The 15,869-nt window shown below is 30.7% G+C and overlaps 1 protein-coding gene and 1 long non-coding RNA gene across 2 annotated transcripts; one reads left to right on the top strand and one right to left on the bottom strand.

Annotated features, from left to right (window-relative positions):
* Positions 1 to 995: 995 nt before the first annotated feature.
* On the bottom strand, positions 996 to 2,417 carry LOC107952210 (uncharacterized). Its single transcript, XR_001698806.2, has 3 exons — positions 1,977 to 2,417; positions 1,349 to 1,450; positions 996 to 1,247 (listed from the first exon to the last, which is right to left on the bottom strand). It is a non-coding gene; the product is annotated as an uncharacterized lncRNA (long non-coding RNA).
* Positions 2,418 to 9,868: 7,451 nt separating this feature from the next.
* On the top strand, positions 9,869 to 10,610 carry LOC107952215 (histone H2AX). Its single transcript, XM_016887489.2, has 2 exons — positions 9,869 to 10,172; positions 10,272 to 10,610. Exons 1-2 carry the CDS (start codon positions 9,972 to 9,974, stop codon positions 10,491 to 10,493), a joined length of 423 nt encoding a protein of 140 aa, XP_016742978.1. The 5' UTR covers positions 9,869 to 9,971; the 3' UTR covers positions 10,494 to 10,610.
* The last annotated feature ends 5,259 nt before the right edge of the window (positions 10,611 to 15,869 follow it).

The raw sequence follows: 15,869 nt of genomic DNA on the forward strand, positions 1-15,869 counted from the left end.
TTGATTATTTTATATCTAAAGTAAAAAAAAATGTTTCATTTTTCAAAAATATGCCCCAAAAAATTCACTTAATTTAAATGAATATATTTTACTTTAATAAGCGAAAGCGGATACAACTTTTAATTTTTTTTAACGAATATATATTAATAACTTGATAAATAAACAAACAAACATGATCAGAAATTTACCTATTCTGTTCAATAATAATTCTCTTCCAATTTGCAACCATTAACAAACATAATCAGAAATTTACCTGTTCTGTTCAATAATAATCCTCCTCCAATTTGCAACCGTTAACTATTAGGGGTTACGTACCATATATCCAATTTGATTGGATTCAAGTTGTTGTTTAACTATCAAAAATTAATTTCATTTAATAATATGTTCACAATTCAGAATTAGCTTGCACAGACAAGGAAGGGTTTTCTAAAGGATTCGTTTACTCCGATTTCTAGACTTAGCCAATCCTTCAACTTCTGATTCAGCAAGTGAATAAACAGGATAAACCATGATTTCGTACAAAATAATAGCAAACTCCAATACAACCATGACAAAACAAAAAAATAAGAATAAAAATGATTTACAAACAATCAGTTGTTCGACTTTCCAGTTTTATGATCGGACCACAAATTTTGGGTTCCACCAATTGATGCATGTGGTTAGACATAAGAGATTGGGCAAGAAAAATATCATGCCAAATACACTAAGATAAGCAAAGAACCTAAACCTCAAATGGAATAAACAAAGAAAATTTTAAAATCATATAATCTGATTCACAGCACATACCATCAAACATGTATTTTGGAACAGTGAAGTTTCAGCATCAGCTGCAGAATTTATATAATAAAAAGGACTGATACCTCCAATTTTATTATGGTAAGTGCCAAGCAAAGATTATACTTTTCCAGAATGTAACTCACAAGATGTAGAAAATACTTCAAACAACAATACTCGAATAAAGAAGACTATAATTTGAAACAAGATGAAGGGCATCATAACCGAAACAAGCACATGATTAACTTCATCCACAAAAATATCCAGTAATTAAGTGTCAAGCAACAATAGCCTAAGCAGCTACATGAAAATAGAAACTACAAATATTTAAAAGCATTCAATATAATAAATGACATTTCTCATGTAATGTTCCCATAAAACTTTTACTAAAATGGATGGATTCATCAAAACAACCTCATAGCCAACTTAAGCCAAAGCTGCTGCAACCTTCTTCTTCGGTGCTGCTTCAGTACCTAGTATCATGATCCAACACAAATATTTAACAAAATGAAAGGGGGAAAAGCCCTTAAACTAGAACAGAATTTGTTTATATAATGAAATTATAATTTCGTACTTTCTCTGAAACCAATCTTGAACCTACGAGGAACATGGCGAAGATACATCATCCTACCAGTTCCAGTGGTCTTTTTTCGGATTGCCTTAACACTCCAGTTATCTGATTCCCACGATAAACAAGTACCCCTTAGATTTACAATCCATTAACATACACACTCTTAAAACTTTCAAACATGATAATAGAGTAGCACATAGCCTAACAATCATTAGAGTTTGAATTAGAAACAAAAATGCATGATATTGTGGTCATTCTAACCCTTTTCAGCATGTCAACTAGAGGTAAATTTTGAACTTTCTATTCAAATTCATTCATCAATGGTTTCCAAACCCAATTTAATCCTACACTACATGGTACTTCAAACTACAAATTTTTAGAGTTAACAGGTCAAAACTTTAGAAGCAACAACAAAATGAGTACTCCTCTCTGAAGAATGGATGATTACTTTCAAAGGAAAAGAGGGGATTTTTTAATTAAAAATAAAGCTTTTTAATCTCTCTAGTGTTGTTCTTAGCCATGACTGGCCATTTAAGTAAGCTATCAAATGAGGAAAAAAAAACCCACAACAGATTACTTAAATTGGCAAAGAGGAAAACGAAAGCAACAATGGAAAAGTGAAAAGATTTACCTGAAGAAGACTCCGATGAAGGCGAAGAAAGAAAAATCTACTCAAATGGATAACAAAAAGAGAAGAAAAATTTTAGGCTAAGAAAAATTTGTAGATAGGAAAATGAAAGGAACAAAAGAATAGAGGAAAATGTTTACAATAAGGAGATAAGTGAGAGGAGTTCTACTGGTTGGAGGTTAAGGAAGAAAGGAAGGAAAGAAGGTGAGAAATTGGGGAGATGAATGATTTTCTAAACAACGAATGACCATTCGGTGGGGAGGAGAGGGAATAGAAATGCTCTCTATTCTCTGTATAAGGCTGTAATGGAATACACCCGTAACACGGTATTCCACTCAACCAAACTATTGTTTGTGGTGGGCACATTGAGTAGAATTGTAATGGTTTACCTATTATATTGAACCAAACAAGCTGTTAATGTTGAAAGAGAAGATGCAAAGACCAAAATTAGAAGGGAAATCGAAAGTCAACATATTAATCGATATTTAGGTAGGGTTCTAACATCATCAAACAATGAATAAGATGATAAGTGTAAGCAATTTAATTCATAATTTACTTAGAAAGTCAAACCATTCCATATCTAAATTATTTTTATGATATACCATATCAACTACATGTCCTAACAATTTAAATCTCTTGTTGGGTTTTCAATTTTAATCCGTTCCTCTTTCAAAGAGTATTGATTCATGTTATTTAAAGAATTCTTTTGTAACCACAGGAGTTAGGTGAGATGACAAGGTCTCTTTTACCTTAACCAGTGGTCGAGAGTTTGATCCTCGCCCTGAGTATGGAGCAGCTTTAAAACTTGTGGTCAACATCTATATCTTTAATGGGCCTATAGAATGCGAAGGATTAATTACTGGGCTCTCTCCAATAGATACCTTAAGAAAAAAAGAATTCTTTTGTGGATCAACGAATCATTTAACAATGAACTTTGATATCAATCTAAGTCCATTTTTCACCTTAATTTCTTTTACATTCTTGGATCACTTTATATTGCTTTTTTTCTTTCACTCTAAAGTCCTTTTCCTTTCAAAGACATATAATACTCCAAAAGTAGCAATCATTTGAATATGAACTTTTAATTTAGATAACAGACTTGATGAAAACAAATTTTTAAGGTATGTAATATAGGTCAATGTTAAGATTTAAGGAGAGAATAATAAATGACCAAAATATATGTTTAAAGTTTGAAATCAACAATCATCTTCAATTTCATTTTTACTTAATTGTTTTCATCTTCTCCTTCATTTCATCTCTCTCTCTTCAATAATGAGTTCAAACTCGTTTGCCTTTACCTCTGCTATTTAGTGACTTTTAGCTAAGGTTCATTTCAAAAAGTTATTAAGCTTAAAAGGGGTGTCATATTTATTATTTGATATACGAATACTTTAATTAAGATATCTTTCATGCCAAAAACAATCCTTTGACTAAGGTTTACTTGAACAAAAGAGATAGCAGGTTGAATAAATTTTATTCAAAAGAATGATAGAACAAATATGATCATTCATCATCCCACATATTCATATTCTTATTGTAGACGATAATTTTACAAGTTTTCATTACAGACCTTAAAACATCTGGTAATCAAATCTGAACTTTCCTTCCAAGTAAAATATATATGAAAAGTAATTCATGGACTAAAGTTGCCATTTTCAAGATCAATAATAGATATTGCTTTCAAATTTAATAACAAATTATTGTTACAATTGTATTTGTATTAATCCAGAATTGGAAAATGAATATAAGTGAAAAGAATAAATCGCATTGGAAAATAATAGATAAGAAGTAGGAATGTAATGACAATGCATAATGTCAGTTCATTAAAATGATAAAAACAAGTAAGCAATGTTGAGACGAGAATAATTCATAAATATTTCTTAAAATTGATGAAGAATAACAAATTGTATATTGTTACTGTAACATCCCACAATCAACCCGGTCATGAGATCTGAATGTGTGATGTTACATTATTTTGTCGAAGCAACTCAGACTATCTCGATACATTTCTACCACTTTAACTTGTAAACGACATACAAATTCATATTAATCATTATTATTATTATCCATGTACATGCATTATAGATTTCAAATATCTTTAATGATTAACACTAGGGGTTACACGAAGTTAGATAAGAGTCGAAATTTGAATTCAGACTCAAACTATCAAATATGTAGATTATATCTTAGGATATGAGGTCTATGTCTCAAGACATGTTTCCATTGATTTAAACCCCTAGCTTCAATGTTTTAATGTCTCAAGATTAGATAAGTCTCGAGACTATATCTTGGGACATGACTCCCTTGTTTTGGTTATTTATATTCATTGTTTGGATGTTTCAAGTCCTAACAATAAATTTCTTGAGGCATGTTTAATGTGTCTTAAGATCCATACCTAGAAAGGTATGAAATGAACATTTTTATTCTTATGGTATTGAGACATGCCCTTACTATCTCGAGACAGTACCATAAAATGACCTAAAATGAGTCTTTTTAAGCTTACAACTTATCATCTATTTCACACCTATCTTGTACCAACTTTTTACCAATCATTTATACATCAAATTAACATGCTAGACATATTTATACATCTTACAAACATGGCCTTTAAAACCACCACAGGCTAACAAAGTTAACCATATAAGTTAACACTTATAATCAAGCATTTTAATCTACCAAATGAAGCATTGAATTTAGTTTCCTAAACCACATAGGACTAAATACCAAAGCATATATAAGACTAAACCTGTACATGCCATTAACTTAACATATATACAACAAATTCAAACATGATTTGGGCTGAGTTGAGTTATTGACCTTGGATGTTTTATAACTTCAATTTACTAAACCAAATAGAGACCTGCACACGAAAACAAACATAATCGTACACTAAGTATTGATTACACAATGATACCAATATAATTCAAATTCAATTATATCACAATAGAAATCAAATTAATAAGCTAAGTAACATGAACATACATATTAATCAAAACCACTTCATTATCAATATAAATATAACCAAATATTTATATGAAACATTAAACTCTCAGAGTATTCCATAGTCATTTACCATGTAACAATGATCGTATTAATGTAATGTTTACTTACACATATCGAAGTTCTGATACACCTTTAGGATATTTGCATCTATTTAATCATATCAAACCATATCTCATGTGATCATTATATTTCCATTTCAATAACACATATGCTTAGCATAAAATTTTATATTTTAATCACATTTAATTATCAATTATATTTCACATTCATTTTCTCATTTTGGCCCATATTAATTGACTCAAATTTGAGGACAGATACGCAGATCAGTCCATCAATACACTAGTATACGCACTGAAGTGTTAATTGGACATAAATGCACCTATCCTAGCAACCATACCAGAATGCGCTCGTACCCCCACGGTATTTGAGCTAGTGATATGTTCTTGACCCCTAGAGTGTTGGAAAACTATCATAGTATAATACACACATAGCATTGAAGTTCCCACCTATCAAAAATGGACCTTATGGCATGCCTATTATACCCGTAACTCAATTCGACGTGGTTAATAGGGCATTAATTATTCACTATTATTAATTCATCAAAACACATTATAATCAAAATAACATACTATTATCATAATACGGTTTCATAATCACTAATATTTATATTTTTTATGTATCTCAACCATGTTTGACATCAATATTGTCAGATTGTATCACGAAATATATATCCAACAAGATAGCAATTAGAAATCGTAAAGTAAACATATACACGTTCGTTAAACATATCTCAAACATATCGAATAATCCATTAAACACATCCATTAAACACATACTTATTTAGCGTACTTCGTACGTATCAAGGAGTTAAAGATATATACATACCTTTTTTAAACATGTTCACCTTTGATATCTTTTTAATTCTAATTACTTATTGAGCTAAGCATAGAAAAACATATATATTTATTAAAAATGAAACATGAGAGCACAAACTTAGATATATAAAGAAATTCAACACAATGTCAACTCTCAATTACAACTTACCACCCGTAATACAGAAGATTAAAATTTTGTTGTTTACTCCTTACGCTTTATTTAATTCTATATATTACCTTCCAAGGTATAAGTATATATATATATGTTTAATTCACACATGCCTAACTATCAATTTATTATTATTATTTTGATAAGTAAGGAAGGCATACAACAATCTTAAGACCTAATGTTTGTTACATAGAAGTCTCCCATTTTATCTTCTAAAAGAAGTTGCCTAACATCAAACATAGGAAAATCAATAATTTCCATATCATATTTTTTTCCTAGAATAAGACACTATGTAATCAGCCACTTTATTCACTTTATGGAAGATATGTTGAATTTTCACAGTCCAATTGCGCCTACATTCCTCCTTTATTCTTTGAACTAAAGTTGTTAATGATGATGACTCTATTGAAACATCTGTTAGCTTAGCCACTACACTTTTATTGTCAGATTCAAGTATCACCTTAGTGTATCCCTTCTGCCAAGTTATTCCAAGACCATGGAGGATCGCCCATAGCTCAGTAGTTATAGCAAAACCTCTATCAATGAATCGACAAAATCCTACTAACCAATTACTATGTGAGTCACGTAAAACGCCATCTACAGCTGACCAGTTTCTATTCTCTACAGTGCTCCATCAGAATTAATCTTTACCCAACCTTAACAAGGTGCATTCCATTTGATGGCAGTAGTTTTGGATGAATCTTCTTTCAACCCTATTGTTGTTGCATTGCTTATGTGAATGGCGAATGTTTCAGCTTGTCCTACTATCATTTTAGTACTATCATATTTTCCCTAAAATATTTCATGTACTTCCAAATAAACAAGCAAGTAACCGCAAAAAAAAAAAAAATCCCATTTAACAACTCCAAAACCAAAATCTGACTAGTTCTTTAAATATGATATCATCTAGTCTTCTAAATCTACTCAAAAAAATTATTATAATCATTAGTAGCAATAGTTTTAGACCAAATACATTTCGCAATGTTGCAATCGCGCAACGTGTAGATGAGAGTTTCTTGGTAGTTCCCACATGGAATACAACTGCTATTATTCGTCAACCTCCTTTAGACTCTTTCATGATTAGTTAACAGTCTTTTCTTTAGCATCAACCATAAAAAATTCTTTATTCGAGGAGGCAGAATGTTCTTCCAAATTACTCTCCAAACATCGTTATGAGCATTAGGGTCAACTTGAATCTAACTTTTATAAGCCTTATTAACCGAGAACTTACCTAAGTCATTATTCTTCAATAAGTAAACATCATCTCCCAAATCCTCCATTGGAGGAGGCAAGCAGTTATATGCTCCAAAATCTGCTTATCAAAGCATTGAGTTAGTACACTCCATTTCCAACCACCATTCGAGTTTGTCATATCTGCAACTTTGGCCTCCATGGGAACAACCATTGATTGTCGTAAATATCTATGAAGAGATCCCAATCTTGCATCCAGTTATCCATGAAAAAAATTAACAGACCATCTGTTACCTATACTTCAACAAATATTCGACTGAAAGGTTTCCACACCATATTGATTGATTGCCAACTATAAGAGTTATTAGTTCTATGTAAAGAAGGAGACAAGCCTCAAGCATCATATATTTATGCTGCGGAATCTTAACCCATAACTTATCCGGCTTAGTAATAAGCTGAAAAGCCAATTTCATCAGAAAAGAATAGTTTATGAGTTCTCATTAATTTTAATTAATTGTTTCAATTTTTTCCTATTGAATTTCTCTCTTTTAATTTGATTTTTTTTTATTTTTTTCAAATTTAAATAATGTAAAAATTGGCATGATAACAAATTGTTGTTATAGGTCTACCATTAGAGGTTATTTTAAGTTCTTATGCAAGTCTTTTTAAGTGAAATAGATTTTTGCTTTAGGTTTTATTTTTAGCTTAACTATACAAATGGTCACCCAACTATGTTTGTATTTTTATTTGGTCACCCAATTTTAAAAATTTTCAATTTAGACACTAAACTTTGTGTTCGTTCCTATTTTGGTCACCCGTCGTTAAATTGATAATAGGAAACCTTTTTCTAAGTAGTATAATAACATATTTAGTCCTCAATACTTACATATTCTATCAATTTGTTCCTAATTCTAAATAATTCAATAAATTTAACCTTTCACATTTACAAATTCTATTAATTTGAACCAAAGCATTCAACTTTTAAAATAGAGGCATTCCGCATTTATAAATTTGTAAAACCCAAAAAAGAAAAAAAATTTCTCTAATTATGAAAATATAATATACTTAGTAATATAAATATTTGGCATCACATAATACCATCTCCATTTCACAATCACTCATCTTTTCAATAATATCTCTTATTATTGAAGAATTATGGTGAATGCATGTATGTGCATATTTTTGTCCATTAAAATTTTCTAATTTAAAACTATTCAAGAGAAAATTTTAATAATAAGCATAAATTAATAAACCGTAAAAGGTAAATTATAATGTTTCCACTAAACAAAACATAAAATTAAAATTCAATGCAATTAATCTTAATTTGAATATTTTGTGGATGTGAATTGTTATAAAATTTATTTATGTTTTTTTGGATATTAAAATTTGAGATAAAAAAACAAGTATAAATAGTAAAATAAGATTATTATTGAGTTTGATATTTCCACAAGCAAAATAAAAAAAACATAATCGTATATATATATTTAATAAAATAAAAAAAGTAAAAAAGTAAATTAAACATGAGATTTTTTTTAAACCTCACTTAAATAAATTAAACTTTCACTATCCTGTGATAATAATCCTTGAATCGAAAGAAATTTTTTGATTAGCATATTTGATAGAATTGGAGAAATTTTTTTTCTTTTCTTTTTAGGTTTTACAAGTTTATAGACGACGAATGTCTCTATTTTAAAAGATAAAAGCTTTGGTTAGGAAGTTTAATAGAATTTATAAACGTGAAGGGTTAAATTTATTGAATTATTTAGAATTAGAATCGAATTGATAAAATATGTAAGTATTGAGGACTAAATATGTTATTATACCAGTTAAAAAAAGGTGACACTATTATTTACATTATCAATTTAATGATGGTGACTAAAATAAAAACGAATACAAAGTTTAGTATTTAAATTAAAATTTTTTAAAGTTTAATGACCAAAGCAAAAATACAAATATAGCTCAAATTTCAAACTTCCTCACAAGGTTTATAGTCTCTTCCTCAAGTTCAACATATACTTTTGATCACTTATTCTTATTTTTTGCACGTCTACTTAAAAATGATTGAAAGATTTGTCATTTTGGCGTGAAAATTTTTCGGTAGGTTTTGGTGTGACTTAGTTTAATCAAGTGAGATGTTGTCTTTTGATAAAATACATTTAACAATACAATAAAGTTGTAAAAACTAACTTAAAAAATTAAATACATTAATTTTTCAATTTAACTTTGATATTATTATTATTTAAAAATCACAATTACAAAATACAAATAATATAGATGTGATTGAATAATCTGGAGAAGACCCACGCATAATTAGGCTTTAACTTGAACATATTTAAAGTTATTCACATTTAATCTACACAAATTAGGAGTGAAACAGTGATTCAACCTTAAAAAAGAACATTCAAGAAAAACAACCAAATTATTTTACTTCCCGCCTCATCTAAAAGTTTCAACTTTCAATCCCGCCAAAAACCAACAGTTTCCCCACCTTGGCGGTCCAAGTGATTCAAATCCAACCAATCAAAACACATATTTGTCACATACCTCCACGTTGGCAATCCTGGATACGAAAAGACAAACCACTTTGGCCATCTCCGTGAAACCCAAACAGCCAATCAGAACCCACCTTCTCCCTTCTATATAATAAGATCCCTTTCGCCTCGTCTCCCACCAAAACCAATTGCAAAGATTACAAAATATTCTCCTTCACAGAAATCTATCTTTCAAAAAGAAAAAGAAATCCAAACAAATCTGCAAATCATGAGCTCCGCGGCAGCAACAACCACCAAAGGAGGCCGGGGCAAGTCAAAGGCTAAAGCCGTTTCCCGATCCAGCAAAGCCGGACTCCAATTCCCCGTCGGTCGAGTTGCACGTTTTCTCAAGAAAGGACGATACGCCGAGCGCGTCGGATCTGGATCCCCTGTCTATCTCTCTGCCGTTCTCGAGTATCTAGCTGCTGAGGTTTGTCTAAGCGGAACTATCTTTTATCATGCGGAAATCTCTTAGATTTTTTTAATAAACGGAGTAACTGATCTGTTTGGGGTCTCTTTAATATTACAGGTTTTGGAATTGGCTGGAAATGCAGCAAGGGACAACAAGAAGAACAGAATCATTCCAAGGCACATTCAGTTGGCTGTGAGGAACGACGAAGAACTGAGCAAGCTGTTGGGAGGTGTGACGATTGCAAATGGTGGAGTTTTGCCAAACATTCATCAGAATCTGCTGCCAAAGAAGGCTTCGAAAGGGAAGGGCGAGATTGGATCTGTTTCTCAAGAATTTTAGAGGATCTTGTAGTGCATTGGGGTGATTTTTTTTTTTTTGGGATAGCATGTAATGAAACAGTTCGTTTTTTACATGTATAAACGTGTTAGTAAAGAAAGCGTAGAATTGAATCTTTTATTCTAACTTTTTTAGGTTTTCAATTTTATTTTTGTTCGTTCATGTTTAGAACCAAAATCTCCTTCAGTCAATATATGAAAAAAGGTGCACATATATAATTAGAATGGTAAAGCAAGGGTACAATGAAATATAAAAACTGTCGTGGTAAAGGTTTGAAGCGAAGGAGATAGATGAGATTTGTAATTCAAGTACTTGGATGTCGGAGCTGGGTTCCCGGTGCGACTCCAACAGATCGTGTTCCGAGACAAATGCTTTGATGAAGTTAACAATCGATTTTATTCTTGGCAAACCAAAGAACCCATATCCCAGTAGACATGTTGCCCGATTCTCGAATATTTACAATTTAAAGTGATTTAAAGAATATTTTTGTTTTCCTTAAATCCGAACTAGAAAATCAGTAAGTACTATAAATTGGGTAGATGAAAAATTGAATAAGGGCATTTAAGTATTTTCATTTTCCAAACTTTATGAACCAAAAGTTACAACACCAATTTTCTAGCTTCTCATGTTGGGTTCATATTTGCTTGCAAATGCTGTGTTTGGGATTGCTTTTACTGCCCAAAAGCACTTCTGTACCTCTAAACTCATTCCCGAACGAGCCCAAAGGGAAGTACATGGAGGGTACTTGGCTATTGGGTTTTTCCAGGAAAATTAGATACTGGGATGTTACTCGAGCAGAGCTTTGGGCATTGTTGGATGGTTTAGAAGTAGCTTGGCAAGTAGGGTACAAGAAAGTGGAGATCGAGTCTGATAGTTTGAAGGCCATTAAATCTGGTAAAATCTGTAGACTATGCAGGGGATTACTTTGCATTAGTAAGGCGAATCAACGAAATTTGCAAGAGACCATGGGAGGTTTGTATATCGCATGCTTACCAAGAAGCCAATAAAACTGCTGATTTGATGGTCAGTCTTGGTTCAGCTGGGGATTTCAGATTTTCTATTTTTCTCTATCCACCTCCTACTGTCTGGAATGCCTGCCAGGTTGATCTGTTTGGTGTTTCATTTGATAGACTAATTAGCTGTAAGGAATAGTTTTCTCCTTTTCTTATTCACCAATATATATTTTACATTCATTAAAAAAAAAAAACCATGTAAAAAATACTTGAGTGCTACATGTACTATAAAATTTAACAACCTAATTCATATCAAGATAAGCTAGGCAATTGCCGTTTAAGTTTTATCTCAATTAGTATAAGTATTGTTGTTAATGTAGAAAGACGTGAGTTTGAATGTGTTCAAACGCATTATCCTCCTGTTTATGAGTTGGGAGGAGCTATAAATAATTTTAAGTATTATGTCAAAAAAATAAATATAATAAAAACCTATAATGAGATTATTAAAAAAAAAGATTCTTCAACTATTTGGAAAGTAAGCAAACAATGATCATGTCAACAATTTTTATTGATAAATGATTGGGTAAAACATAATTTTGTTAATAAGAGAAAATTTAATCTTTATACTATTTGAAAACAAATAAAATCAAAGATTATGTTAACGATTTTTGTTAATAAAAAGTGACGTGTCAAAGAAAAAAATGCAACTGCAACAAATGGCAACATATAAATCTACAATTGTTTAAATCTATAAAAAGTAACAAAAATATAAAATAAAAAATCATATAATATGCATAAAATTTCTAAAATATATAAAAAAAATTATTAGAGTTCCGAAAAGGATTAAAATCGATATTTGTAAGCAAAAACGAGCAGCATTAGGAGCAGTGCTTAAGAGTAGTGTCAACTGCTTCAAGCACATTAGTATAATAACTCTTACCCCGGATGAACTGATACGTTCAAAGTAAGAAATGTCATATTTGGACACTAAAGGTAAGTTAACTTAATCATCAAATTCAAGACTTTACTTTAACATAAATTCTTTTGAAGTTATTGAAGTCATTTCTAGGCTTACTTAATGTTTGGTTGCGAACAAGGATCATTCAAGGCTTATTCGAATCAAAACAGGGTAAACAAGGTCAATGTTGCAACATTGATCTTCTGATGTTGTGGCACCGAAACAAATTACTCTTAAGGCTCCAATGTTGCGACACTGAATGTCAGATGTCACCACACTGGAGATAGATTGCCAAGATCATATCTGAAACATCTAAAGTCAAGTTTAAACTATCACTAACCATTCCATAACACATCTAAACAATTTTAAGACTCATAATATGTCAAATTATTGTTAAAAAACCTCATATAGCACATGAGTATATCCATTTAAGAAAAAAATCATCTCAAGGTGCAAAATTGATTTTGAGTTTAATTAAATATTTTAGAAAGTAAATGAATAATTATTTATAACATGATCTCAATAACTAGCCATAGATAACGTACACAATAACAACAAGGTTAATTTACACATTTCCACTTACCATACTTTCATCATTAACACGTCATTCATTAATCTCTTAATTCCATCTATTGTAGACTCAAGTAAACAAGAAGGATGTTGGAATATTTTCAAATATTTATAGTGTTCCAATAACTATAAATGAATGGGTGTAATTAATCAAAAGATTATATTATTTGATTTTTTTGAAAAATGATTATAACTATTTAAATAATATTATTTGAATAGTTATAATTAAATGAATAATTATATGTTTATTTTAAAGACATTATTATTCAGAAAGACACCTATTGATGAAAGATGTCTTATGAAGAGACATGAAAATTCCTATAAATAGGAATAAGATTTCATTTGGAAATCATACCAACAAATTCTAATATTCTTTCTTTCCTTCTTTCATTTTCTAATATTATTAGATTATTCTATAAAGTATTAATGCAGAAATCCTTTATAGAAATTGAGTTTCTTGTCACACATTGCTCATTGTGTAGTGAGCTATTCTCGTCAGTGTAAAACGCAAATAGTCATTGGCTTCATTGTATCCTCGAGGTTAATTTGCTTGGAACTCGTTTACACACCGAAGATAGGTGGGGGCGAATATAACCTTAAAGATAGTGGTTTGATACACGCCTTGAAGCCTTGTCCTATTTCTTCTTCTATTCGAGTTCCGTTCGTGTGTTCGAGATTTTCCTCACCGGAGATTTGTACTAACAAGTTTAAGGTTATAACCATGATGACTACCACAACTCATGAAAGTGGAACACTAAGGGAGTTGGCTTCCAATTTTGTCAAACTTGATCAATTTGATGGTGGCAATTTTCGACGATGGCAGAAAAATATGCACTTCTTATTATCAACTTTGAAGATTGCTTATGTTTTAGATACTCTAAGACCTGATGAGACTGAAAATGAATCGTTGCTGCAACCCGAGAAAGACAAAAATGGGACAATGCTAATTACATGTGCATGGGCCACATATTGAATGGTTTATCTGATGGTTTGTTCGACACCTACCAAAACGAGGCCACTGCTAAAGAATTACTAGACAAATTAGAGACAAGATACATGACCGAAGATGTTACAAGTAAGAAATTTCTTGTTAGTCGTTTCAATAATTGTCAAATGGTTGATGGTCGTTCTGTTATGGAACAATTCCGTGATATTGAAAAGATGCTGAGTCAATTCAAGCAATATGATATGAAAATGGATGAAATGATTGTTGTATCCTCCATAATAGACAAACTTCCTCCATCTTGGAAAGACTTTAAAAGAAGTCTAAAACATAAGAAAGAGGAAATATCTCTTGAGGCTTTGGCAAATCATCTTCGTATTGAAGAAAAATATCGAAAGCAAGATCAGAATCTAAATTCCGAAAATGCCAAAGTGCATGTTACGGAGGAAGTACAGACTACTAAACGATTGAAAAGAAAGTTAAAACAGACTGATAAAGCACCTAAGTTTAAAAAGAAACAAAAGGGCCATGCTATTATTTTGGTAAGTCGGGACATTTCAAGAATGAATGTCAATTTTTAAAGAAGAAATCATCTTCTAAGGCTGATAATAATGAAAAGTTCATTGCAATGATATCTGAAATTAATATGGCACAAGATGATAATACATGGTGGATTGATACCAGAGCAACCAAACATGTGTGCAAAGACAAAAGCATGTTCACAAAGTTCACACAATGTGAAAATGACAATGTCTTGTACATGAGAAATTCTTCCACCGCAGCAATCAAAGGCAAAGGCTCTGTTGAACTACAATTCACTTCTAGAAAGGTTTTAACCTTAAATAATGTATATTATGTACCAGAAGTTAGAAAGAGTTTAGTGTCTGAAAGTCTGTTAAATAAGTTTGGTTTCAAAATTGTTTTTGAGGCAGGTAAGTTTATTTTGTCTAAGGGAGGAATTTTTGTAGGGAAAAGGTATATGTATGAGAGTATGTTCAAACTAAATATTATTAATATTATTAATAAGAATAAAAATACTATTTCTGCTTATATGGTTGAATCTTTTTTATTATGGTATTATAGATTAGGTCATTTGAATTATAGAAAATTGAATGACATGTATAAGTTAGATTTAATTCCTGTTTTTAATAATAATACTGAAAATACAATGCATGTATGTTGACTAAAATTACAAGAAATCCTTTCCCTAAGGTTAAAAGAAAAACAAAATTGCTTGATTTGATACATAGTGACTTATGTGACATACATAATATTCCTACATTAGGTGGAAAGAAATATTTTGTTACTTTTATTGATGATTGTTCTAGATATTGTTATGTATATTTATTACATTCAAAAGATGAAGCGCTTGATAAATTTAAAGTTTATAAATCTGAAGTTGAACTTTAGTGTGAATCATTTATCAAGTGCTTAAGATCAGATAGAGGTGAAGAATACTATAATCCAAGTTATTTTGAATCCACTGGGATTGTCCATCAAGTTTCAACCCCTTACATACCACAAAAAAATGGTGTAGCTGAAAGGAAAAATAGAGTCTTGACTGAAATGGTAAATTCAATGTTATCATATTTAGGCATTGGACAAGATTTTTGGGGAGAAGCTGTTCTAACAGCTTGTCATATATTGAATAGAGTTCCTAATAAGGAAACTAAAATAATCCCCTATGAACAATGGAAGAAAATACAACCAAACCTTAATTATTTGAAGGTTTGGGGTTGTAGAGCTATTGTCAAAGTTCCAACACCTAAACGTAAAAAGTTAGGTGAAAGAGGAATTGAATGCATATTTATAGGATATGCACATAATAGTAAGGCATATAGGTTCATGGTAATTTAACTAAATGATTCAATTTCAATTAATATTGTTATTGAATCAAGAGATGCTATTTTTGATGAAAATAGATTTAATTCTATATCAGGACAATTACAGCCACA

This window comes from Gossypium hirsutum, chromosome A08 (assembly GCF_007990345.1).
Source record: "Gossypium hirsutum isolate 1008001.06 chromosome A08, Gossypium_hirsutum_v2.1, whole genome shotgun sequence".
Classification (NCBI taxonomy): Eukaryota; Viridiplantae; Streptophyta; class Magnoliopsida; order Malvales; family Malvaceae; genus Gossypium; species Gossypium hirsutum.

What these genes read in the sequence shown, in the direction of transcription:
- LOC107952215 (XM_016887489.2), top strand. Translation starts at nt 9,972, where the DNA reads ATGAGCTCCGCGGCAGCAACAACCACCAAAGGAGGCCGGGGCAAGTCA. An exon ending in TCGAGTATCTAGCTGCTGAG is followed by an intron (nt 10,173 to 10,271) that starts GTTTGTCTAAGC and finishes TTAATATTACAG; the next exon opens with GTTTTGGAATTGGCTGGAAA.